At 41.2% G+C, this 25,769-nt stretch overlaps 1 protein-coding gene and 1 long non-coding RNA gene across 3 annotated transcripts in view; one reads left to right on the top strand and one right to left on the bottom strand.

Moving 5' to 3' along the window:
- Positions 1 to 25,092, top strand: part of LOC139126242 (serine/arginine repetitive matrix protein 1-like) — a 50,509-nt gene extending 25,417 nt beyond the window's left edge. The window contains exons 5-7 of one of the 2 annotated variants that reach the window (XM_070692289.1): positions 7,596 to 7,674; positions 8,567 to 8,703; positions 22,010 to 24,997. In XM_070692289.1, coding sequence (XP_070548390.1) covers positions 22,015 to 23,316 — 1,302 coding nt within the window. In that variant the 5' untranslated portion in view covers positions 7,596 to 7,674; positions 8,567 to 8,703; positions 22,010 to 22,014 and the 3' untranslated portion in view covers positions 23,317 to 24,997. Of the gene's footprint in view, positions 1 to 7,595; positions 7,675 to 8,566; positions 8,704 to 9,438; positions 9,725 to 22,009 lie in introns of those variants that run through there. The other variant, XM_070692291.1, reaches the window with a different exon arrangement.
- Positions 1 to 25,769, bottom strand: part of LOC139126244 (uncharacterized) — a 38,615-nt gene that overhangs the window by 7,508 nt on the left and 5,338 nt on the right. The gene's annotated exons all lie outside the window — the stretch shown is intronic.

Here is a 25,769-nt window from a genome sequence, read left to right as displayed (position 1 = left end):
CAAGTCGATTCAATCATGCATGCTGTATGACACAAAAATATACTTACAGGCGAGATAAGCCTGATTTCATAAATATGCATCAACAAATAGACTAGTTGTCATTGAAGTGTCCAATGTTCACAGTCAGAATATCACTACCATAGTTGGAATGTTTTAGCTAGTGTTCATGGAGTCTCAAAGCCGAGAAATTCGCTGTCAGAATATTGTTTAGCAAGCGTTCATGAAGTCTAAAAGCCAAGAAATTCGCTGTCACTTTCATCATCAGAGTTAAAATATCTGTCGAGGATTTCGGCGGCGGATGGATGCTCTGTGTCAGATGCAGAGTCGGCATAATCCTGATTGGTTGGCACGGCAACTTGAAGCTGGTCGGCAGCAGTTGACTCACCTCTGGCTTGCGTAGCACCGCAACGATACAAATGGTCTTCGGAGCCGTCGAGAGCGTTGCTGATTCCTGTGACCTTGAATGACTCTGCGACCATATCAGGTTTAGCCTGCAACTGCCTCCATGCGCGTGCTATCCAGTCGACTATCTCTTGTTTTGGTGCTGATTTGGGGCGTTCGCCGGGGTTTGTCGAAGCGACGCGTTGCTGGATGAAGTTGAGCCACTCCTTCCTCAGGTAGTCTTTGAAAGGCTTGTTTATAACGACATCGAGCGGCTGCAACTTCGATGTACATCCGCCAGGTATCACGGCACGATCCGTCTTGTTGCTTTGGAGATAGCTGGTGACAGATTCTTCAAGGTGACCCCGAAACGAGTCAAAAACCATAAAGGATTGGCGATTCTTTACATAGGGAAGCCAGATCCGCCGTAACCATGTCTTCATCAATTGGGCATCACACCATCCCTTCTGCTGCACTTCAACGACCATTCCCCTGGGTACGTCGAGGTTGAGTTTTCGCACGCCCTTGAATATTATCATCGGTGGTAGAACGCTACCATCAGCTGTAACTGTCAAAATGACAGTGAGATGACGTTTCTCGTCGCCGGTGCTAGTGACGGTCACGGTCTTCGACCCCTTTCTGTCAATGGACGTGTTCGGCAAAAGGTCAAAGTACACCGGTGTCTCATCCATGTTACCGATGAGTTGTAATGGGTAGTCGAACTTTCGTCTTTGCTCGACTACAAACTGGTGAAATGCGGCAATCTTGGCTTCCAAGTCGATCGGTAACCGCTGGGCGACGGACGTCCGGCGTCTTACTGTGAACGAATGTCGCCTCATAAACGTGCGGGCCCAGCCAACAGAGCCCTTGAATGAAGGGTTGTGACTTTGGATCAGTTCCTTTGCTTTACCGCATAACATATTCGTTGATACTGGTATCTGATTGTCTCTCATAACTAACACCCATTTCACCAATTCATCGTCAACTTCTTTCGGGTACGTCCCCTTATGAAAATTTTCTGTAGAAATTCTATCGAATTTGATGACAAAATTCAATTAAAGTGATACAGAATTTCTACAGAAATTCTACTGAACCTTTATGGAAATTAACGGAGTTTAATGGAGTTTTGGCCCCCTTTTTCTGTAGAAATTCAACAGAATTTCTGTATCATTTCTGTAGAATTTACAGAATTTCTATGTAAATTCAATACACGTTCTACAGAGTATCTGTAGCACTATATTGAATTTCTACCACATTCTACAGAATTTTTATGTAGAATTTCTGTAGAACTATATTTAATTTTTGCACTCTTTTACAGAAGTTTGTTTGTCTTATACGAGTTCAATCTCTTAGAAGGTATGACAACAATATGTGTTAAACTTTTACTAAGTAAGGAATACCACCTTATGATATTGCCATAGATACCAATGCAATGAATTACTGCAAAACTCACAAAAAATCAGTCAGCAAGTAAATTATAAACATGTAGTTTATTTCTAAAAGAATTATGATTAACAATCGATCAAAACTTGATGAAACATACAGGGACTACAAAATATAAAGCAACCTACACATATGAATGCAAGGCCTACCTCTCCAGTCTAGCAGTTTTGACCTCAGCCAAGTGCATAATTAAAGTGTTGTGTTCTTAACTCACGTAATTTTCAGTTGATGCTGCAATGTAGATCCTTACAGTTGTGACATATTAGTGAGCTCCCTTCTTCATAACACTGTTAGAATCTTGCTAATGGACCTTGGATCCTAATGTTCCATGCAATTTGGAGTTGAACTTTAGTACTTTTCATAAGAGCCATGTGCACTGTGGACTGCCTCAAGTTCAAATGAATAATGCGTGGCTACACTATTATGTAATCAACCCATTGTAAAGGCAGGAAACTATTTGCATAACAAAGCAAAGGCACAGGTCAGCTCACTTGACTTAGGATCAAACAAAGAGAGTCTGGTTGGTCTGTGTACAGTCATGAAATGTACAAAAGCAATGGTAAAAGGAATGGTACAATTGAAACTATATACATTTTCCTGGGATGTGTGTGTAAATGAAAATAGCTTTTCAGAATTAAAGGGTACACGAGAATGTGCTTAGAACTCTCCATAGGTAAATGTCACTACCTTTTCCATATTGAAACCAGCTATATATATGTCTTATCAAAGCTCATGCCAACATGCAAAAACAGTGTAAACTGTGGGAAAAAAAAACAGGAAAAAAATTTCCACAAAAGCTATGGAACCGAAAAATTCCATAAAAAATATGTTTAATTTCTGCAGATTTTCTACAGAAAATTATCAGCAAACTTCAATAGAATTTAAAGTTTCTAGACACATTAAAATTCTATAACATTTAAATTTTTCTACAGAATTGTATTGAAAATTTTCAATTGAATTTCAACAGAAGCATATTTCCATCAGATTTCCATAAAATATACAGAATTTCTATAGAATATCAGAGTTCAATAGAATATCTACAGACTATTTTCGTAAGGGTCAGTTTACTGCCGTTGCCAGGGACATTGCCATATTGGGAAATGCGCTGAATATCGAGCTTACCATTCTCATCTTCTTTCATCCATCGATGAACATTTCTATGGTGCATGGTGAACTTGCGGGCTGCTGCACGTTGACCATGTAGCTTGGCGTACTGGACCACTTTCTTTTTTTGAGCGAGTGTATACCGCTGCCGAAAGTCGGGTTTCGTTATCGGTAACTTGTCATCGGGCGCCACAGGCGCAGGAGCAGTGCGAGTGACACTTCCGTCATACAGCTGGGCTGTTACTAGCTTGGTGCGTGGAGCGGCTACTGGCTTCTGAAATATTTGGTACGTCTTCTTTGGCGGCGATACTTCTCGTGCTGACTGCGCTCCCTGAAAATATCTTAAAATCGAGTTTGGTTGGCTGTCACTTGTCCTGGTCGCATCCATGTTACATCTTCGAAAGTTTCGGAAGAAGTGTGTAAATTGGGAGAAATAGAGAGGTATTTATTCCCTTGAAACAAAGGGAATCACCTATTTCAAAAGATTTTCACAGCTTGGAAAAATATGAAAGGAATACTAGTATTTTGACGGATATCACCACGACACCTCATTGTGTAATTTTTATTGAGTTGGAGACGACAAGCCTTATCAGAGTGTTTGACCCATCAGCAGTTTTTCATCGTCACACGTGTCGCGTGATCGCGAAGCCCTAGTAACCCACTACTGTAAAATTAGTCGCTCCGCAAATTTCCCTCGAGATGAAACTTCACTACGTATGACTGTACCATTTAATTTTAGTGTCCATGATTACTGAAAAATTGTTTAACATTGCAATGGCTGCAGAGAAAAGTACATCAACAGAACTTTTGCCACCGATGACGTACTCGTTGTTGATTGGCCCTTTCTACATGATGGCTGTCAAAACCTAATCACATGTCATGTTGTAAACAAATTACGTGAATGTGTAATGAGATAAACAACTTTTTTTCTCTGTCCATCGGCTATATGTTCCTAGTCATTTTGCTTTCATTTGATCACTCACATGTTCACAAACTCTTTTGTATTCTCTCTGTCTCTTTTTAATGCAACCTTTCTCTCTCAATTTCAAAGTAAAGGTCTGTAAAGGATGAAATGATTCAAGGGGAAATGATTCATAAAATATACAATATTGGGATGGACATGATCGGCAGGGCATTTTTGATGTGGTAGCCGTCGGAATAGAGTGCGCGATGTCATCGGCACATTAACATTGTTCTCTTTATTTATTTCAAGAAAAAAATAAATTTTCTACACGGTAGTTCTCTTTTGGAGGATGTGTTGGCCCTGAAAAGGGCCGTTTGGTTCGTGCTCTCAGCAATTTACGAGGAGGGTTTTATTTCGTATTCGAACGGTGCCCCTCTCAACAGTCGTTTCGTGAGGTCTTCGGCACTGTCGCTGATGTAAAACCCAACGTTGCAGATTTGCGCCATACCAACTCGTCTGGAGTGGAGTTTTGCTTCCTTCTTTGGTTTCAACAGAAAGTCACCCTTGACTTTCAAGTGCAAGTCCATGAATCGTGCCATAAAGACGGCACAATCTCTCTTCAGACTTGCAACTTTTTTACCGTCATAGGTGATCGCAACCGCATGTTTATCAAATAGGTTGTCGACGTCCCGTCTGAGTTCATGTCGCTCGCCAACTCTCAGCTGCAATCGGCCATAGTGGGGCATACCTACGGCAGTTACCCCTCTGATGATGACGGTCTTCATTGTAGTGATGTAGATGTCGTTAGATGTGGTAGAAATCTGATTTTTTGAAGCTAATACAGGGATATTTAAAGGAAATTCAGCCAATGAGAATCGTGATTACGGTACATGTAAATTTTATTTGCCGATCAAACCAGTATCCCCCTCCCCCTGCAGAAACCCCTTGCCATACTGCACTTGACAAACTTCAGTTTTCACACGTCCAAGACTTGTCAATCGGGTTTGTCGTCGTCTAGGAGCTCAACCCATCCCCTCCGAAATGATACCCCATCACTGCACTTGTCAAACTTCCATTTTCACACTTGTATTAGACTTGTCAATAGGGTATCGTCTTTGCTTTGGTATCTTGAAAATGGACACATGTTGCCAAGGCACGTGTATAGCAACACACCTGGCGCAAACTTTAATTGAAACATAAAGAAAAAAATGAACTTTCCATGGCGCTTATTTTGAGCAAAGAGTAACAAACTATGTCTGACTGGCGCTTAATCAGCGGTGCCGCTTATATGGGAGAATTCACGGTAATCTAATATTAAAATTAGTAAATATCGAGTGGGTAATTTAGTACTAGTTTGGAAATGGAAAAATGTGACAACACAGACAAAGTTCTAATATTTGAGATAAATTTGTAATATTCGCCAAAATTGTGTTGAACTAATGTAGTTGATAGAGGGCTTGTCTCTACAAAACTTAGCTAGATAGCATTTATTTAATTGAGTAAAAGAGGCAATATATAAAGAAGTAGTATAATATTTATAATTGAGAAAAATAGCCAATGATATAATAAAATGATACTATTTTTCATGTGTAAAAGATGCAATTTCTAAATAAACAAGTCATCGTTGATGACACAGTCCCCACTTGTTAATGGGTACTTTGATTACATGTCCTCAGAGAGGATAGAGTCCTCTTCATTAATTAGGTCTGTGATAAAAATACTTTGATACAGATGGCACTCAATGGCCAAGAATGAGTTCCATGGTGATGAAAACATAAAACCAATGTAGGCCACCATCCTAAAGTTCATAAAATGAGTCAACTAGGAATTAATCAACAGGGTGTTGCAAAACATTTTTGCATACAATCCTAATACTTAATAGATTATCACTGGTACCATATTTCATGAAGTTTGATGCAGTATTTACAACAAACTATGAGATCAACATCTGTATCAAGTTTCATCAAATTTGACGTTGTATTAATTTGTGGCTATATCACTCTAATTAGGAAAGTTCATTACATATGCAATTACAAATTAATTAAAATGACACTGATAAATGTCTTTTTCAATGTTAAAGCAATGTGAGCTTAACATCTGTGCACAGTTTCATGAAATTTGGTGCAGTATTTCTTGACATATCAGCCTACTTACAAAACTTCAATAATTGACATGTTACTGCTACATGACGTGAAACAAATTGACGAGCATATGTATGAAATAGGTCAATGTCCTTGTACCAACTTTGAATGATACTGGTGGAAATATGTCTGAGTTATGGCTCTGTACATGAGAAAATTGTAACAAAATCACCGCCATGCAGCGATATTTGATCTTACTGTTTAAAAAATCAACATGTACCGTATATGTATTACATAAGTCAATGTCCATGTACCAAAATTGAATAAGATCAGTTGAGACTTGCCAGAGTTATGGCTCTCGACATGAAACAACCATAACAAAATTGCCACCATGTGGCCATATTTGACCACCTTGTGAAACCAATCGACATACATATGTATAAATAAGTCAATGTCCTTGTACCAACTTTGAATAAATTCGCTGGATACATGTCTGAGTTATGGTTCCGGACATGAAAAAATCGGAAAAAAAATGGCCACACGGCAGCCATATTGGATTGTATCACAAAACAAATCAATGTGCATATGTATGACATAGGTCAATGTCCTTGCACTAAGTTTGAATAAAATTGGTGAATATAATCGTACGTGTCCAAAGGACGTGAACAAATTGTAACAAAATGGCTGCCATGCAGCCATATTGGATCATATCATGAAACAAATTGACGTACATATGTATGACATAGGTTAATGTCATTGTACAAACTTTGAATAAAATCGGTTGAGATATGCCTGAGTATTATGGCTCTGTACATGAAAAAATCGTAACAAAATGGCCACACTGCAGCCATATTGGATCATATCACAAAACAAATTGACATGCATATCTATGACATTGGTCAATATCCTTGTACCAACTTTGAAAAAAATCGGTTGAAACATGTCTGAGTTGTGGCTCTGTACATGACAAAATCATAATAAAATGGCTGCCTAGCGGCCATATTGGATCGTATCACAAAACAAATTGACGTGCATATGTATCACATAGGTCAATGTCCTTGTACCAACTTTGAATAAAATCGGTTGAGATATCTTTGAGTTACGGCTCTGTACATGAAAAAATTGTAACAAAATGGCCACACGGCAGCCATATTGGATCGTATCACAAAACAAATTGACGCGCATATCTATTACAGTGGTCAATATCCTTGTACCAACTTTGAAAAAAATCGGTTGAAACATGTCTGACTTATGGCTCTGTACATGAAAAAATGGTAATAAAATGGCCGCCTGGCAGCCATATTGGATCGTATCGCAAAACAAAGTGACGTGCATATCTATGACATTGGTCAATGTCCTTGTACCAACTTTGAATAAATTCAGTTGAAACATGTCTGAGTTATGGCTTTGTACATGAAAAAATCGTAATAAAATGACCGCCTGGCGGCCATATTGGATCGTATCACAAAACAAATCAACATGCATCTGTATGACATATGAAGTAATCCTTGTACCAAGTTTGAATGAAATCGCTCCTTGCATCTCTGAGATATCTGCGTGAACGGACGGACGGACGCACACACGCACGCACGCACGCACGGACGCACGCACGGACATGACCAAACCTATAAGTCCCCCCGGACGGTGTCCGTGGGGACTAATAAATATGTTATTCTCACCAGGGTGATATTCATATGGAAACTACCTCTACCCAAGAAGATGATGTGACAGATATAGAGAAAATTAATCAATGGAATGATTGTGAGTATGATCTCTGTGTATTACCATATTCGTCCCATTATAGAACCAATGTTTTTGTCAAAGCTTGTAGAACAAAACATAAGCTTGGACAGTTTATCTATCTTTGATTATGAATGTGAGCAGGGACTTATGATCAGATGAATACAGTACATATACAGTATTTACATATGGACATACATTGTAATAGTTTAACTTTTGGTAAAAAAATCCCTTTTCTTAAAATCATTTGCTACAGTTGTAGATCATTAGGGAACCCTGGTAACATACATGTATCCTCATAATAGGATTGTGTTGATATAATATCAAGGGAACCCTGATTATAGCCACAGTAGCTGTAACATTTTGCTTGTTTTTTTTTTGCTGAGCGGAAATACAGCTCTGGCTTGCGAGAATGCCACAAACATGCTTCCCACTTGTCATACCAGAAATAAATAAGGCTGCATGTGTATTCATTGGTTGTGGTTTCAACAAGGTTTTATTGGTGAACAGATATTCAGGTGAAGAGTGTTCCTTTAATTGCTTTAAAGGCCCAACTCAATTATAAGATTTATCTAACAGGAAATTTATTTAATTGATAAAAATTTCAATGGAGAACAATAGAAAGACAAACTGTTAACGAGCGCTTCACACATCCACTAATGGGAGAACCAGGGATTGAGAAGGGCGTCTTTAAAGGGCTTGGATGACTTACTGCCTGCACACAGCCAAATGTTTGAGTCTATATGGCAACCAGATAGTTAATTTTGATTTTTTTGCTGTTTCCAATTTCAGATTTTTCCATATTGGCCATCCTTCTAAATTTTTTTATCAGCACACTCTTAATGTTTTTATGTCAAATTTATGCTTAATATGACATTTCTTTTTTATAATGGTACGTATTTATAATACACAGTGTATGAAGATACAGATGATGACACAGATGAAACTATGTTTACTGAAGAGAAAGATCCATTGGATCAGAGTTTTCACGAATTTAGAAATGAACACTATGCTGAACTGGCTTGTCTTCTCTGTGCGCCAAGACCCCTGGTAAAGTTTTAATTACTTTTGTTTCTCTTTTATAACTAGACGGTAGACCATTTAGTACTAATACAACGATTTTCTATAACTTAAAAGGTGATCTTAAAAATGTTTTGTTTGAAAACAGTACCAGAATGTTTGTGTTTCTTTGTACATGGCAGCTATATGGATGATCACATCAGTGATGAAGGGGAAGCAGAATAGACCCAGAATGACCCCTGTGTGACATAACATCCTTGCTTTTTTGTTGGTATGAGTTTACCATTTTGAGATCAAACTCTGTAACAGTTGACCATAAAATTCAATTTATGCATTCACAATCATCCTAGAACAAAACTGGAGATGTAATCTGTTGCAAAAGTGAGAATCGCTCGATGTTGTGGGATGTCATACCACCGAAAAGACCAGGATGTGGGGTCATTTAAATTAGGGGCCATGAAAATGGCCTATTATCATCTACTGTGCACCCTGTAGATTTGACAAAATGTTAACCTGTATCTTATGGTGTTTGAATTGTATCTTTTGTTGGTCCCCCGGACCAAGTCCAGGGGACTTGTAGTTTGGGTTCCGTCCATCCATGTGTCTGTCCATGCCGGTATCTCAGACATGCCTTGGTCAATTTCCTTTCAAACTTTACACAAGGCTAGTATCCTATGGCCATAGGCACATCAATTAGTTTGGCGATATAACCAGGCAGCCATTTTGTTATGGTTCATGTGCATCATATCATATTGATGTTAATTTTCAGTCACTTTCAGTGACAAATTCTCAATTACAAGGGGACTGTGCCATTGTTAATGACTTGTTTTATTTGATGTCATAAACATATTGTAGTGAAATGCGGGCTTTCGGCCGTTGGCGGCGCCCTCCTGCACAGGTGCTGCGCCGCCGTTGTATTCATGGAATGCCTAGCCTCGCATGTACATTACGCATTTCCCCTCACCAACAGCAGAATGATCCATACCGCCGAACTGAGCTGACGTCCTAACGACTAGCCTTCTGCGGAACCACCCAGTGCGACAAAGACTTGGTAAGTCCACCGAGTTTAATACACTGGGTAACACTATAATTGGCGCTGCGAACATCGTTTTTTGCATTTTCGTACAGTCTGTATTTTTGTGTCTCGTTTCCATTCTTTCGAGACATCGTTTTTTGTATTTTCGTACAGTCTGTATTTTCGTGTCTCGTTTCCATTCTTTCGAGACATCGTTTTTTGCATTTTTGTACAGTCTGTATTTTCGTGTCTCGTTTCCATTCTTTCGAGACATCGTTTTTTTGTATTTTTGTGCCTCGTTTCCCGTTTTTGTTGTAAAACACCTTATTTATTTTCGAATTTCAAGACATTTTTAAAAGGTTGTTTTATAAAGAACTGAATTTTTGTTGTGTTCCGACCTAGCTATTGTACCTTTTATTGAATAAAGAAAGCACTTTCCGTCAATTTCTCTGCAAAGTCACGTAACGTTTTGCTGACATATTGTGGGAAATTTGAGTAACACTCCGACAGTATTACATTATCATTACTCTGTATTTTACTGTGAGTAATTGTATTATACAGTGCCAATTACTATATATTGCCCTGTATTCTATTGTACTGTATTTGTGTACTGTATTGCGGGCAGTAAACGTTTTTATTTATTATATATTACTCTGTATTCCATTGCGAGTAATATTTGAGTATTTTAAATCATCTTTCTTTATTACTCTGTACTGTACTGCAGGTAATAAACGTTTTTATTATTAGCACCAGTTCAACGGTAGAACAACACAAGCTTTTGCCAGGCAATTATTGTTGGCATTACGCATATTTTTGTTTCTGTTGAAATAGAATACTGGTGTGTAATTTTAATAAAACAACACAAATCATTGTCAGACAATTATTGTTGGCATTACGCATATTATTGTGTTGAAATAGAGTACTGATCTGTAACTTTATATTCTGGAGTTAAATATTGCATCTGGCGCAATCATGAAGATTGATCTAAACACCTGCACCGTTGAAGACCTGGAATACTTACCTGGTGTTGGAAGAAAGATTGCAAAGAAGATAGACAAATTGCGTCAGAAATACGGTAAGATCACATATGAAATGGTCTGCTCAATACCGAAGTTCACCCCTTCAGATAAATTTATGGAGATGGCTGTTTTCGAAACTAAACGGAAACACCAATCTTCACCACCGACACAAACTAAAGGTGCACATGCCATAATCCCACCTACTCAGGGGGAATTGGACAGTGAATCCGAAGGGAGTATGAAAGACAGCATGGAAGAGTGGATGGATCGGGTAGATAAACTGACCCAACATCATGAAGCTACCCAAAGACGTACATGGCGGGAACTTCCACAGGTAGGTACCAGACCTTCCGAGAGGGAGAGTTGGCGTAAACGTTACGCAAGTCGGAGATGGCAAGAGAGGTCAGATTTCGGTGATTATCCACCAGACCATTTTCCAATGTCTCATCAGCCGACACCCGACCGATATCCTCCAACCACTGGAGAGTATTATGGGGGCTATGAGACAGAAGTACCAAGGGAGCCAGCATACTACCAGCGTCGTAGAAGGACAGATCAATATCGACCATCTATCCCCGTATCAGTGCCCAAGACTTTGGTATATGATGGGTCTGGTAATTGGCGAGCGTTTCAGTTGAAGTTCACCAAGTTTGCTGAGACGCAAGACCTGTCCTTCAGTGACTGCAAGAATTATCTGTGCTGGTGTCTGGATGGCAAGGCAAGTGATTATTACACCATGATCACCGAGCGTAATGAGGAGATCAGCTACCATGAACTGATAAAGAAGATGGAGAAGCGATTCGGTTCACGAGATCTTCCCGAATCGACCCAACTTCAATTCGCCCAGTCAAGACAACATCCTGACGAAACTTTAGAAGAATGGGCAGGTAGAGTATATTCTCTTGCAGCACGTGCCTTCCGAGATTACAGTGACGCTACCTTGGAGCAACAGGCTGTAATGAAGTTCTGTCAAGGATGTTACGACCGTGAAGCAGGTGACTCGGTAGCCAACCAAAGACCTGCGAGCATCGAGACAGCCTTGGACAATATCAAATGGTACCAATACAACCATAGAGAAATATCTGGTGCCAGAACCAGCAGAAGAGAAGTGCGGTTTGTTAGTCCAGAGCCAGAAAGGACGAGGGACACTTATGAAGTGCGGTTAACATCCCGTTATGACCAAGAACGAAAGAGGTCACCTTCTCCAGAACAACGCATGAAGTTCAAAGCTAGTAAGATAGATGGAACAAGTGCAATGGAGGGGAGGATGTCACGCATGGAAAGCCAGATGTCTGCTATGAGTGTGACACTACAGACAGTAACGTCCCAATTAGCAGAACTCACAAAAGTGGTAAGTCAAAAACAAGCTCCTAGAAGCCGATCACCATCTCCGAGGAATCGAGGTTGCTATGGTTGCGGAGAATTTGGACATTTCAAAAGGGATTGCCCACACCAAAGTCCAAAGAGGGCAGAAGCACCTGAAAAGAAAACATTGTCCAAGCCGTTAAACACCAAAGGGTCAAACCCGGAGGCCTGAGTTTGGCCCATAGCGATACCAAGGGCCTCAATGCTTCTAAGGAAGAAAAGAGTTTCACCAAAACAACACCACCTAGTGAGCTGGAAAAAGTCTGTGAGAAAAGTGTGTCACCAACCTCTACAGGGGTGACACCAGGTAATAAAGACAGACGAAAAACTGAAGTACCTCCAAGCTCTGATGCAAGGGATGAAACCGAGCAAGCCAAGGAAGCAACAACAAATGTTGAACATCAAACTTCAGAAGCTTCACTGGCAGAGGCGAATTTCAAAGAGCAAGAGGTCATCCAAACTATTGAAGCAGATAACAAACCTACAGAAAAGGTTGTTATCAACCCAACGGACACAAGGGACAACACCGAACATGCCATGGAGGTATGTGACACATTGAATAACGAACAACTAAACTCACATGTTCCATTGGCAAACGGGCCAGATGTTTCTTCCATCTAAACAGATAACAAGCCTGCACCAGAGGTTGTTATTAATCAATTGGTATCCAGTTCCATGTACAGCATTCCAGTGATGATTGAAGGACAACCGATCACAGCAATCATCGACACAGCCGCAGAAGTTACTATAATTTCTAACAAAGTGTACAACAATCTGGAAGATAAACCTCCGATACTCCGTCAAATCACCATGCAGACGGCTTGCAGACAGAAGACAATGACAGGAAACTTGGTAGGGCCAGTGAACATACAACTGGGAGGCACCAATTTCCAAGAAAAAATCTATGTCGCCCCTATCGGAGATGAGATGCTGCTTGGGATTGATTTTCTACAAACCCAAGGAGCTACTATGAACATGGATACCAACTGGCTCCACATAGGTAAGGAAAATATACCCATGACTTTTGGACATCCGGACAAGACTCCGAAAATTGCAAAGGTTATGGTAAGGAAACGAACAGTTGTCCCACCACATTCAGTAGTCAGAGTTCCCTGCACTCTTACTGTGGGAATGTCAGACTACATAGTAGACCCAGTACCAAATTTGGGGGTGATGATGATGAGAACAATACATCCGGGGGAACAATCGCCAAAGGTTTGTTTACTGAACCCTACAGATCGGTATGTAGTTCTCAAAAAGAAGAATCCAATTGCATCAGCAGTTGAAGCCAGTGTGATCTCTGTCCAACAGTATACAGGTAAGACACACACAGGAAACTGAACAGGAAGTGGACCAAAGCCCTGAGCCAAGTGGTGGGCTACCCCCTCATCTAGAAGACCTGTTTGAAAAATCCTGTAAGAACCTACAAGAAAAGCAATGCCAACAGCTGAAGTCACTTCTACAGGAATACGCTGACGTTTTCGCCAAAGACGATTTTGACCTTGGAAATTTCACTGCAATCACTCACAGCATCGATACCAAAGATAGCCAGCCAATCAAACAACGGATGCGAAGAACACCAATGCATTTTGCAGATGAAGAAGAGACCCATCTAAAGAAAATGTTGGATACTGGCGTAATAAAACCATCAACATCTGAATGGGCCTCTGCTCCAGTCTTGGTGCGAAAACGAGATGGAAGTGTACGTTGGTGCGTTGACTATAGGGCCTTGAACAACGTCACCGTGAAGGATGTCTTTCCCCTGCCGTTAGTAGAGGACTGTATGGATACTTTATCAGAATGCATATGGTTCTCCAAGCTGGACGCCAACTCCGCTTATTGGCAGGTACGTATCAATCCATTAGATGCAAATAAGACAGCTTTCACAACCAAATACGGCCTATATGAGTTCACCCGCATGCCATTTGGTTTATGCAATGCACCGGCAACATTCTCAAGAGTGATGAGCCTAGTTCTGCATGGTCTCACCTTGGATATAGTGTTGGCATTTCTAGATGACATAATGGTACTAGGCACAAGCTTCGAACACCACCTAGAGAATCTTCGGAAAGTATTTGACCGCTTGCGACAATACCAGCTAAAGTTGAAGCCCCGAAAATGTGAAATCTTCTGCCAAGAGGTAAGCTTTTTGGGGAGGAAAGTCAGCAAGGGCAATATCTCTCTTGAAGATGAATCTATAAGGGTGATGGAAGACTGGCCTATACCCAAGAATACCAAAGAAGTGGAAAGATTCCTAGGCTTTTCAAACTATCATCGGGCCTTTATAAAGGATTATGCAAAGATGGCAGTACCTCTCTACAGTATAACAGGTAAGAAGCCATTCCAATGGGGAGAAGAACAACAGAAGGCATACATGGAGATCAAAGGGGCACTTGCCACTGCACCATTGCTGGCATTACCCAACACCAAAGATGTCTTCATACTTGACACAGATGCCTCAGACTACGCAATTGGGGCAGAACTGTCACAGGTACAAAATGGTACGGAAAGAACAATCTCCTACGGAAGCTACGCCCTCACTCCGGAGCAGAGACGGTACTGCACTACTAGGAAGGAACTTCTAGCGGTCGTTAGATTCACTAGACAGTTCCGGCATTATTTGCTGGGCAACCACTTCTTGGTAAGAACTGATCATCACAGTCTCCTTTGGTTACTTCGGTTTAAGGAACCACAGGGCCAGTTGGCACGTTGGCTAGAAGAACTCAGCCAGTATAATATGACCGTACAACATAGACCGGGTACGAAACATGCCAACGCAGATGCCCTATCCAGAAAGGATTCCAGAGAACAATGCACATACTTCGAACACGGAGTAGCATTAGACGTCCTGCCATGTGGTGGATGTCATTATTGTACTAGAGCACATCAAAACTGGAGTTCCTTTATAGAGACTGTGGATGATGTCGTCCGACTACCAACTGGCAGTCCTAAAGGTAAGAATCCTAAAGCTCGGCTTGTAAGTGGGCTAGACGGATCTGGAGTACACAAAATACAAAGACCAACCGGATACAGTACTCCAGTTACTGGGGCGGCCGATAAAGGGACGACGAGGGATGAGAGGGACTGGCCTTGGGATCCAGGTGGCCTGTCCAACATCTCTACAAATAGTGGTACGGAGGCTTCACTTTTTAGTGTGCCGTATTCAAATTTGGAGATATATGCTCTGAAGAATCCGGGGCCTACCATACGTGTAGTCACCAGGGCAGATTCAACAAAGCATGGTACTGCAGTCCTGAGTTATACCAACGAAGACTACAGGGAGGCCCAAGAAGGTGACAAAACACTGGGAATCCTGATTGAGTGGCTTGAAAAGAAGAAAATCCCATCACAAGAAGACCTTAGACTTTCTAGCCCAGCCATAAAGAATTACTGGATAAACCGAGACCAATTCCTGATTGAAAATGGGGTGATATGGAGAAAGCCAGAGACCTGTGAAGGTACCAAATGTCTGGTAATTCCCAACACTCTGACGGAAGAGGTAATGCGGTTAAATCATGATATTCCTTCCGGTGGGCACCAAGGGATTAAACGAACCAAGGCCAGAATCAGGGAAAGATATTATTGGTATCGTATGTCTGCCGACATTCGAAGATATATCAACCAGTGTACGGCATGCAACCAAAGTAAGAAGCCACAAAGACACGCTAAACACAGGCTAACTCTGTATCATGCGGGTTCGCCAATGGAGCGTGTGCACTTGGACTTCCTGGGACCACTTCCAAGAACCACACAAGGAAATGAGTATATCCTTATGATGGTGGACCAATTTACCAAATGGGTTGAATGCATACCTCTACCAACCCAAACAGCTGAGGAGACTGCACAAGCAGCCATACGTGAGTTCTTTACAAGGTTTGGTTATCCGTTTGAAATTCATACAGACCAAGGCCGGAACTTTGAAAGTCAGCTGTTCACTGCAGTTTGTGACCTGCTCCACATACACAAAACCAGAACAACGGCATATCGTCCTTCAGCTAACGGACAGGCAGAACGCCAGAACCGGACTCTGATGGATGCAGTACGATGTTATGTAGGTAAGTCACAAAAAGAGTGGGATAAATATTTATCACAAATCGCAGGTGCCATGCGAGCCTCAGTCAACCGTAACACAGGCTTTACACCAAACAGACTGATGCTTGGACGAGAAGTAAATCTACCAGCTGATCTTGTCTTCCGTCCACCACCGAGACACCGGAACCCATCTCTAGAGAGGTATGTAGATAAATTGGAAGAAGCCATGTGGAAAGCACATGAAGCAGCCCGGGAAACCTTGAAAACAACACAAGAACGGATGAACAGAGACTATGACCTTCGGGTGAAAACACACTCCTATGAAGTTGGTGATCCTATCTATCTGTTGGACACAGGATCTGCCAAAGGGAAGTGTCGCAAACTTTGTTCGCCTTGGAAAGGTCCAGGAATCATCATTGCTAAGCTCACACCCTACCTATTCCGCATCAAACTGCGGAGGGACATACTGACCATCTACCATGATCGCCTGAAACGCTGTGAGGATAAAGAACTTCCAAAATGGTTGATATCCTACCAGAAAATCCTAACATGGGGCCCGGGAGCACCGACGTCCTTTGTGCCTCCTTACTGTTTATTATTTGCCATAAATGTGAAATCTGGCAAAAAGTCAAATTGTTTGGACATAAATGAAAGTTAATGTGAAAGTGAATCAAGAATAAGAGATGGAACTCAATAGGATCAATAATATCTAAAACAGGAAACGGTGAACTTATATGATACAGAAGGGGAGAAAATTTAGCCACAAACTATTGTAATATAATGGACAATGGCTAATCTAAACCAAATTACTTAAACTGGATTGTTGGCATTGATTACACATGTATTTATTGTCCATCAAATAGAAAATAAATTTGGGCCATTGACTAAAAAACATTTGCTTGTTACACTCACCACACTTGTACTTAGTATTTGGAGTGTACACCTATCTACAATACAATGATAAAAAGTTTGGACTCTGAAGGTCAACAGTGCATCTTTAATGTATGAGACTAAATAAGCTAACCCCTCAAGTATGTATAGGCCAAAAACAATATTTAATTTTGAATTATGTCGTGCAGGGAAGGACATAGAATATGGTGAAAAGCAAACTAAATATAAAAACTGAATATACAATTATATGGAAATGTTGTTTTACAGTCATGAGTATCTAGTGTGTGCCGAGAGACATATTAAAATTGGACAGTATCATCCTGACCAGAGTTTGTCTGAGTGGTTGTTTCCTTCTGATTTTCTGACACGGTGATAGGTACAAAATATTATGTTATTCACCATAATTAAGCAACATAGCTTGCATTTTGTTCACAGTAGAACTGAGTTTTACATGTAAGATAACTTTCTCATAAACTGTAAATTCTGGCTTGTGGCAGCTCAAACGTCGCAATACTACATTTTTTGATATGATATGGAGTGACTTGCACACATTTGCAATAATAATAATAATAATATTTTATTGCTTGCTTGTAAATATAGGATTTACATCACATTTGTGGCAATAAAAGTGTGATACAAAAATAAGTTAAAATTTTCTTCAATAAAGATAAAGTATTACAGTATAATAATAGTAGCTAATAATAAATATAACTAGGTATTTCTTTGTTTGTATAAAGTAAAAATATAATCTGCAAGTTGTTCATTAAAAGAGAACTCTTGTTTTGTTAGTAGAGAAATAAGCTGATTTTCAGTATTGTCGTTTGGGAAGTTGATTTTACTGAAAAAGTTCTTTCTTTGGACTTTGTATTTCTGACAGACTAATAAAAAGTGTGTTTCATCTTCAATACTGTTGGTGTTACACTGATTGCAGTATCTTTCAGTAATTGGGGTTTTTGGAACAGTGTGTCTTCCTTTTTCAATTGCTAGATCATGATTGCTAATGCGAAGTTTGGTGAGTAATTTTCTTTTCTCACCTTGTAACTGTGTTAAGTAGGGTTCTAATCTAAAATTATGCTTTATTTTGGCATACATTCTTAGTTTACTATTTTCATCAGTGATCAATTTTTTCCAAAAGACCTCATAATTGTTTGTTAAATTTGTTTTCATTAATCCAGTTATAACTTTGTGGTGTTTAAGTGATGGAGCTTTATCAAGGAGAAAGTCCATTCCATTGTCTTTAATTAAAGCACTTAAACAGTTAAACCAGGATCTATTGTTAGTGTTGTTTACCATTTGCTCCAGAAAAGCTTCTTTAGCGAGATTATAATGTGGCAGTTGTACGATATGAAGCCAGTGTTTAACAATATTAAGTTTGATCTCAAGTAGAAGTGGGAATTGTCCTAGTTCACCCCTCACAGCGGCATTACAAGCTTGTCTATTACACTGTAAAATGTTCTTACAAAATTTGAGGTGAGTTTTTTCAATTGCTGATTTATCCCACTTCTTGTAGTCCATGAAATCTTGTCCCCAAATCTCTGAGCCATACAGTAAAACAGGTTTAATGAAAACATTGAATAGATGTAGGGAAAATTTTATCTTTTTGTTGTGCAATAAAACCCTTTTTAAACTATACAAAGATTTTGCTGCTTTATCAGCCAAATTTGTAATTGTGTCACTAAAACTGCCATTTGATTTAATTGTCAGTCCTAAGTATGTATAGCTCTTAACAGATTTGATGCATGTACTACCATAGTTAAATAAGTGTTTATCTATCAAAGGAGATTTACTAAAATTAATTGCTTGGGTTTTCTGTAAATTAACATCAAGTTTCCAATTGGAGCAAAATGTGTGTAGTGTATGTAACTCCCTCTGCAAACCTTCTTTTGAAGTAGAGATTAAGACAAGGTCATCAGCGTAAAATAATGAGTTAACTGGGGTATTATTCAACCCTGGTGGTTGAGTATCTACTTTGTCTAGATTTGTTTTCAAGTCATTGACATATAAATTGAACAGACTAGGACTTAAAATACAGCCCTGTTTTACTCCTTTTTCAACTTTTTCAATATGCAGTGACAGTCGATATATTCATAGTAAGAGTCTACTACATTCAAGCATAGTGATGTTGACAACTACATGCATGCCAGTGCACGATTTCAAAGTAGCCAGGAGGAAATTCTTATTGTCTTTTAGTGGAAATAGGCCCTATAGGTATTAAACCACAGTGAAACAAACAACATTAGTTATCGTGACCTTGCTTAAGTGCAATCGCGGATCATGTATGATCTGATGATCATGCCAAATTACCATGTCGGATTATGCCGTGATTCTGAAGTGCGCGTAAATCGGTCAACATAAGCACACATAGACTCTCGCCAGTCGCTTGTACTGCTTGGTCTCGCGTAGCTTTCGGTATTTATACAAGCTCGTGCCTTCGGCACTCGACCTTGCGCCTTCGGCGCTCGATCGCCTACGTTGGATTACTACCGCAAGTGACTCAGGATCCGGTCAAAAGAAGGCACGAGGACTGTCGACAGTCTAAAGCACAAACTGTCTTCAACAATGATGCTTCGGCGCTCGATCGCCTACGTTGGATTACTACCGCAAGTGACTCCGGATCCGGTCAAAAGACGGCACGAGGACTGTCGACAGTCTAAAGCACACACTGTCTTCAACAATGATGTCAAAATCAATGCACAACTGTCGAAATTACCCAAAATAAGCAACAGAAAACTTAAAGTTATCGCTGTGTCGAAAGGACAGTACATCAACATAAAACGACGCTAGTTTGTTATGACATGGAGGTAGAAGGACAGAGCGAATTCTCTCGCTCTCACCCAGCTATTACTAACGGGCCGCCGGTGGGATTGCCTCGCTAAAGCAATGGATTCGCCGGTAACGAAGGAGCGTTTCGTGCCAAAAAAATACATGACAGCAACAAAAATACAATCACCGTGAACTTCATATTTACAAAATATCATCAAATAAATGCTAAAAGCTTTAAAACGTCAAAATTCGCACAAGACCGAGAAACGAGACAGCGTCGGTTTGATTTTTCAAAAGTCCTTGCCAGGAGCTGGTCCTTGCAAAAACAACGCTAACTTGTTATATGCGCATGCGCATATTAAGGAGAGACCCATTTGATTTCGGGGGGGTATGCAGGAAGTGGGTATGGGAATTTTTTTGCCAGAGAGACAGCATTTTTTAATTTCAACTGTCACACCTGCATCAATTTTTTTATCAAATGGAGTAGCAGTGCAATTTTTCAAATTTAAGCCAGTGTTTCACACATCACAGGATGGTTTTATATATTCATTTTACATTCCAACGAATGAAAACAAAATGGAAAGTCTAGTATATATACAACTTTAAATTATAGAACACTTTTTTGGCAAATCAACAGTGATCAGTACTATACCTGCTTTTCTTTATAACAGTCAATTCCTTTTAAGTTCTCAGGGGAGATGTTATCTTTTGTGGTCAGAGAAACAAGGCTCACACATTGTATTTCATTATATTTGTTGTTCCTCAATTTTTCTTTGACAACTTGTAATCTTTCTAACATATTTATGTTGAGAGAATAATATATTGGTTTTTACACTAGTTTATTGACTCCTGTCTTGTGTTTTCAATTTTCACAATGTACAGAAGTCAAATAGTCCCATCTAGATATTGCCTGTACCATTGAGATATTGCAACAGAAATCCAGAAATATGATTTCTTGGGTCAGAAAAGGGAAGGAAAACATCGAGTGCACTGAGGTGTAAAGTAGTGAATGCTTATATCATAAGTGCTGGGAAAAAAAAAACACATGAGAATTGCTTGTGGTAAAAACATTTGCGCTGCCTATGGCAGCATGCTAGCAAAGAACACATGAGAATGAATTTCCAAAATTTTGCTCATTTCAACTGCATTCTGACAATTCCTTTTTATTTATTTCTGTCTGTTATGAGAATTTTTTTCTCAAGCCATTACAGGCTTATTTTTTTCTTTTATTTCACCTGGTGACAATTTTTTTTCTCAAAATCCTCCATACCCCCCCCCCCCCACAATCAAGTGGTTCTCCCCTAAGTGAGTCCCTGACCTATGCGGGCCAGTGGATTACTTCCTCAGTAGAACTGATATGCCTGCCGGTACCATCATTCTTCAGTCGATCAAAGGCGCCTTTCGTACCAAAAAATACACGACAGCCGCAAAAGTGCATCACTGTCAACGTCATAACTATAGAATATATTAAAATGCACAGTGAAACGTTCACAAAGTAAAAAATGTGCCCACACCGAGAAACAAGATGGCGTCCGATTCGATTCTCAACTCAGATTTTGTCCTAAATTGTGCGCATGCGCAGACGGTAGCTTTAACGAAAGCGAGTCAAAATCAAGTAAATATAAAATAAAAATGGATAAAAATATTGTTTAAAAATAATACAAGGCATGTATTACCAAAATTTGAACATTTCTGACGGCATTTCAACTATACGAACACCCATGCCAAATATCACAATAATCAAATCAGTGGTTTTGAGGAAAAATTGAAAATAGTGGTTTTCACAAAAAAGCTAAAAAAGTGACTTTAAAATGATTCAATCAAAAAAAGAAAAAAGACCGTTTGAGATACATGCCAAAGTGACCACCAGACCAAATTTCAGAAAAAGTTACTGAAGCGTTTCTGAGATACCTGCGTCCACAGCATACGGCCCACTGTATGCAACAACAGAGGCCGCGTCATCACATTAGTACTTTGGGCCAAAGGCCCAAAGGACTAAAAAGTGGCATGGATGACACTGGGGAACTGTATTGCATCTGCAGACAGCCAGATGATGGTCAATTTATGGTGCAATGTGACTTTTGCCATGAATGGTTCCACGGAGCGTGTGTGAATGTTACACCAAAGGATGTAAAGACACATGACATCTTTACATGTCCAAATTGCAGGTAAGAACACCCGGCATGCACACAAATTGGCAAAACGTTAAGGTGTAACTAACATGCACTCCGAATTACTTCTCTTTTCGCAGAAACAATGGAGCACTCCCGGCGACATCATGGGAGTGAGACCCGTAACCTATCTTGGGCTGAGGTGGAGGAAGCCGACCAGGACCGGATCCTCCTGCCGCCCAAGAGGTTAGTGTACGGGATAGGTATGGCCAACGTCCCTTATCACCGGAAGGAGAGGATGCTGATGCGCCAATACCAACTGGCTGTCCAGCATAATCACTGGCGCTGGGTAGAAGACACTCGGAGGGAGGCAGACGTAGTGTTTCCTGAAGAGTGGTTATATCGGCATCTTCTCCATCGGGATCCAAAGAAGAACAGGATCCCGAAAAGGCATAGAGCTCATCCACCAAGTTCTTCCACGCATGAGTCTAGCCGTGATGTCCGCTTGAAGACCCAACCCGGCTTGACAGTTGTCAAGCACATACATCGATCGTCGGGGGAGGTCATCGAGTCATCAGAACATCACGGCACAAAGAAGGACTCTCCCTCCAGAGGAATATCATCAACATCCAGGGGAGTCTCACCATCAAGACCAGCTTCGCCCCAACGTAGAAGGAGGGATCAACCCCCAGCTAAGGACGGCGAACGGGCGAAGCCATCTGCACCCCTGGCTCGTACTTCCGAAGAAAGGCAGCGTCATAACATCAGACCTGCAGCTGCAACAGCATCAACATCAGCAACTCGACCTGGGGAAAAAGCTAGCCATCATGGGCAACCCATGAAGGGTAGAGGGAAATCCTCTGTAATGGAGGAACCCTCCAAGAAGACTAAGAGGAAGTATGAGGACAGTACTCTGGAGGTGACTATCCAGTGTGGAGGAAAGCGGACGAGGCGCGTGGTAAATTGGTTTGGACAGGATCAGCGGGGGCAACCATCAACATCAAAGGTCTCCTGTCAGCAACCACACCCAGCCAAGGGTACCTGTGCATGTCCAGTTCCTGGGTGTGGTAAGGAATCGAGAAAGCTGAAGCGTCATTGCTTAGGGGCTCATATCCATCCGAGCCTACAGGAGAACCCCCGTATCATGAAGGCAGTTGAAGTAACCAATGCCCTGCTCAAAATAGTGGGCTGGATCCTTGGACCAGAGAAGACCATCCTCGACCTACTCCAGCACGTCAGGAAGCACTGTCTGAGGAAAATCCCTCAGACCTCTGTGCTGTCCAAGGCCAACTGCCTCATGATGAAGAAACTGTGCCAGGCCAATGGATGGGCTACACCGTCGAAATTCCAGCTACATCCGCCCAATTCACCGGCCGTGTTGATGCACTGGAGGATCCTCGTCATCCTTCTCGGCCGGTTAACAGAAGAACAATGGGCTGAATTTTGACAGGTAGACACCAAAGGGGCGGAGGCCAGAGAAGAACACCCATCCGAAGAAATGCCAGTCCTGGAGGGCCCACCAGAAGAGTCATCAGTGGGTGAGTATAAAGCTCCAGTCAACCTTTGTAGTCCAGCCCAAATGGGGGACACATTGGTAGAAGAAGAACCGATGGAGGAAGGCGAGTGTAGTCCAGCCCTGATGGGGGACTCACTCACAGTAGCAGTTAACAGTCCAACCCAAGAGGGGGACGTACAAATTAATATGGAGGGTAACTGTCCAACCCAAGAGGGGGACGTGCAAATTGTTAACAGTCCAACCCAAGAGGGGGACGTGCAAATTGATGTAACTGACATGGACAATAGGGAAGGCATGACCTGGGGAGATCAGGTAGAATTAGCTGCTGAAACAGACCAGCAAACTGACCAACCTGTTGAACCAGTGAGACAGGCGTCAGTTTCAAATGGTCAACATTACCACCAGCTCTTAGAAGCAGCTGATTCTCACTTCCACATTGACAGAGTGCTGAATAAACTTCGTGGTCAAAACTGCCCTTCCACAGCATGGGAATTGACCGAATGGCCAGGTGGCCCTAAGGCAAAATTCCCAGTGAAAGTCATTGGGGGCGTAGAAGTTTATTGTGACCCAGGGTATTTTCCATCAAACTTGGAGCGACCTAGGGGGTGGAAAATTGCAGTAGGGATACACCCAAGGAAAGCCCCTAGCGCTGATGAGCAAGTATTTAAGACCTTAAAGCAGTATGTCTCATCATCACAAGTTTCAGCCCTGGGAGAAGTGGGCCTGGACCGAACAGAGCCAGCAAAGTTCTGGAGCGTCCAAGAAAGGGTCCTGGCTCGTGCACTCGCTATGTGTGTGTCAGAGAAGCCCTTGATTCTGCACATTAGGGGGCCCCATGGGGATCACTATGGGTCAGATGTCCATTGTCAAGCCCTCCAAATGGTAAAGGAATGGTGTTCGCCACGGCAACGTATTCATATCCACAACTTTACAGGTACCATCAACACAGTACGGCGGTGGACAAAAGCTTTCAAAAACTGCTACTTCGGGTTTTCCATCGTAACGGCCAATTTTGACCAATGGCAACGAAGAGCATTGAAAGAAGTGCCCAGTGATCGGTTATTGATAGAAACCGATTCTCCGTATCTCGGGGACACTACCATCAGCACCCCAGCCTTAATAGGGGATGTTGCCGTAGCTGTTGCCAAAACAAGGGGGACTGATTTGGTGCGCCTCCTTAAGGCAACAGTTAACAATACAAGGCGAATTTATCACTAGGGATGGTTTATTTACTGCCAGTAACATTGCTAGCTGGCAGCCATTTTAAGTGTCAAGGTTAGCCAGTAACATTGCTAGCTGGCTGCCTTGTAAAATTAACCTCTCAGTTTTTTAGATCCCTAGAATAACCATTCCTGCAGAAAATAAAAGAGGGGAGAGTGTAGTGAAATGCGGGCTTTCGGCCGTTGGCGGCGCCCTCCTGCACAGGTGCTGCGCTGCCGTTGTATTCATGGAATGCCTAGCCTCGCATGTACATTACGCATTTCCCCTCACCAACAGCAGAATGATCCATACCGCCGAACTGAGCTGACGTCCTAACGACTAGCCTTCTGCGGAACCACCCAGTGCGACAAAGACTTGGTAAGTCCACCGAGTTTAATACACTGGGTAACACTATAATATTTTAATAAATTGCCCATGTCTATCTCTTTGGAATTTATTATACTAGATGATGATCTGTTATATTTACCACATGAATTTATTGTTTCTGAACAGGGAGATGCAAACTTAAAGTATATATTTTATCTATAAGAAAACGAGACCTTACCACACCAACACTTACCAGGTCAAACAGCATTTGGCTGAGTTGCCAGGGACTCTGGAACCTAGTGTGGTATGTACCAGTACGTTGAGTGTGGATTTTTTAGCTCTGCTGTCAGAGATGCGGAGCTTATCTGATAGGCTGATTGTCCGTCGTTGTCCATCCGTCGTCCGTCAACAATGGACTTCTTCTCTGAAACCCCAAGTCCGATTGATTTGAAACTTGGTATAGAGGTTCCTAGGGATGACCTTAGTCAGATTTGTTCAAGTCGTGGCAAAATTTGCATAATTGTTTTTTTGGGCAATTTTCCCCGTTTTTGGTAAGAAAATCTTCTTCTCTGAAACTGCAAGTCCAATTGATTTGAAACTTGGTATGAAGGTCCCTAGGGGTGACCTCAGTCAGATTTGTTCAAATCATGGTGAAATTAGCATAATTGTATTTTCAGGGCAATTTTTAGCTACTATAGACTATGTCTATAGAAGCTTATAGTATGGGTGAGTGTCCGGCGTCCGTCGTCAGTCTGTATGTATGTATGTATGTGTGTGTGTATGTATGTATGTATGTATGTGTGTGAGGATGTCCGTCCACTCAAATATTATGAGAATTGCAGTACCTACAGACTTGA

The sequence above is a fragment of the Ptychodera flava genome (genome assembly GCF_041260155.1).
Source record: "Ptychodera flava strain L36383 chromosome 3 unlocalized genomic scaffold, AS_Pfla_20210202 Scaffold_27__1_contigs__length_13241970_pilon, whole genome shotgun sequence".
NCBI classification, from domain to species: Eukaryota; Metazoa; Hemichordata; class Enteropneusta; family Ptychoderidae; genus Ptychodera; species Ptychodera flava.
The sequence above is the reverse complement of the archived record's forward strand: the minus strand, read 5'-3'. Positions and strand labels throughout refer to the sequence as shown.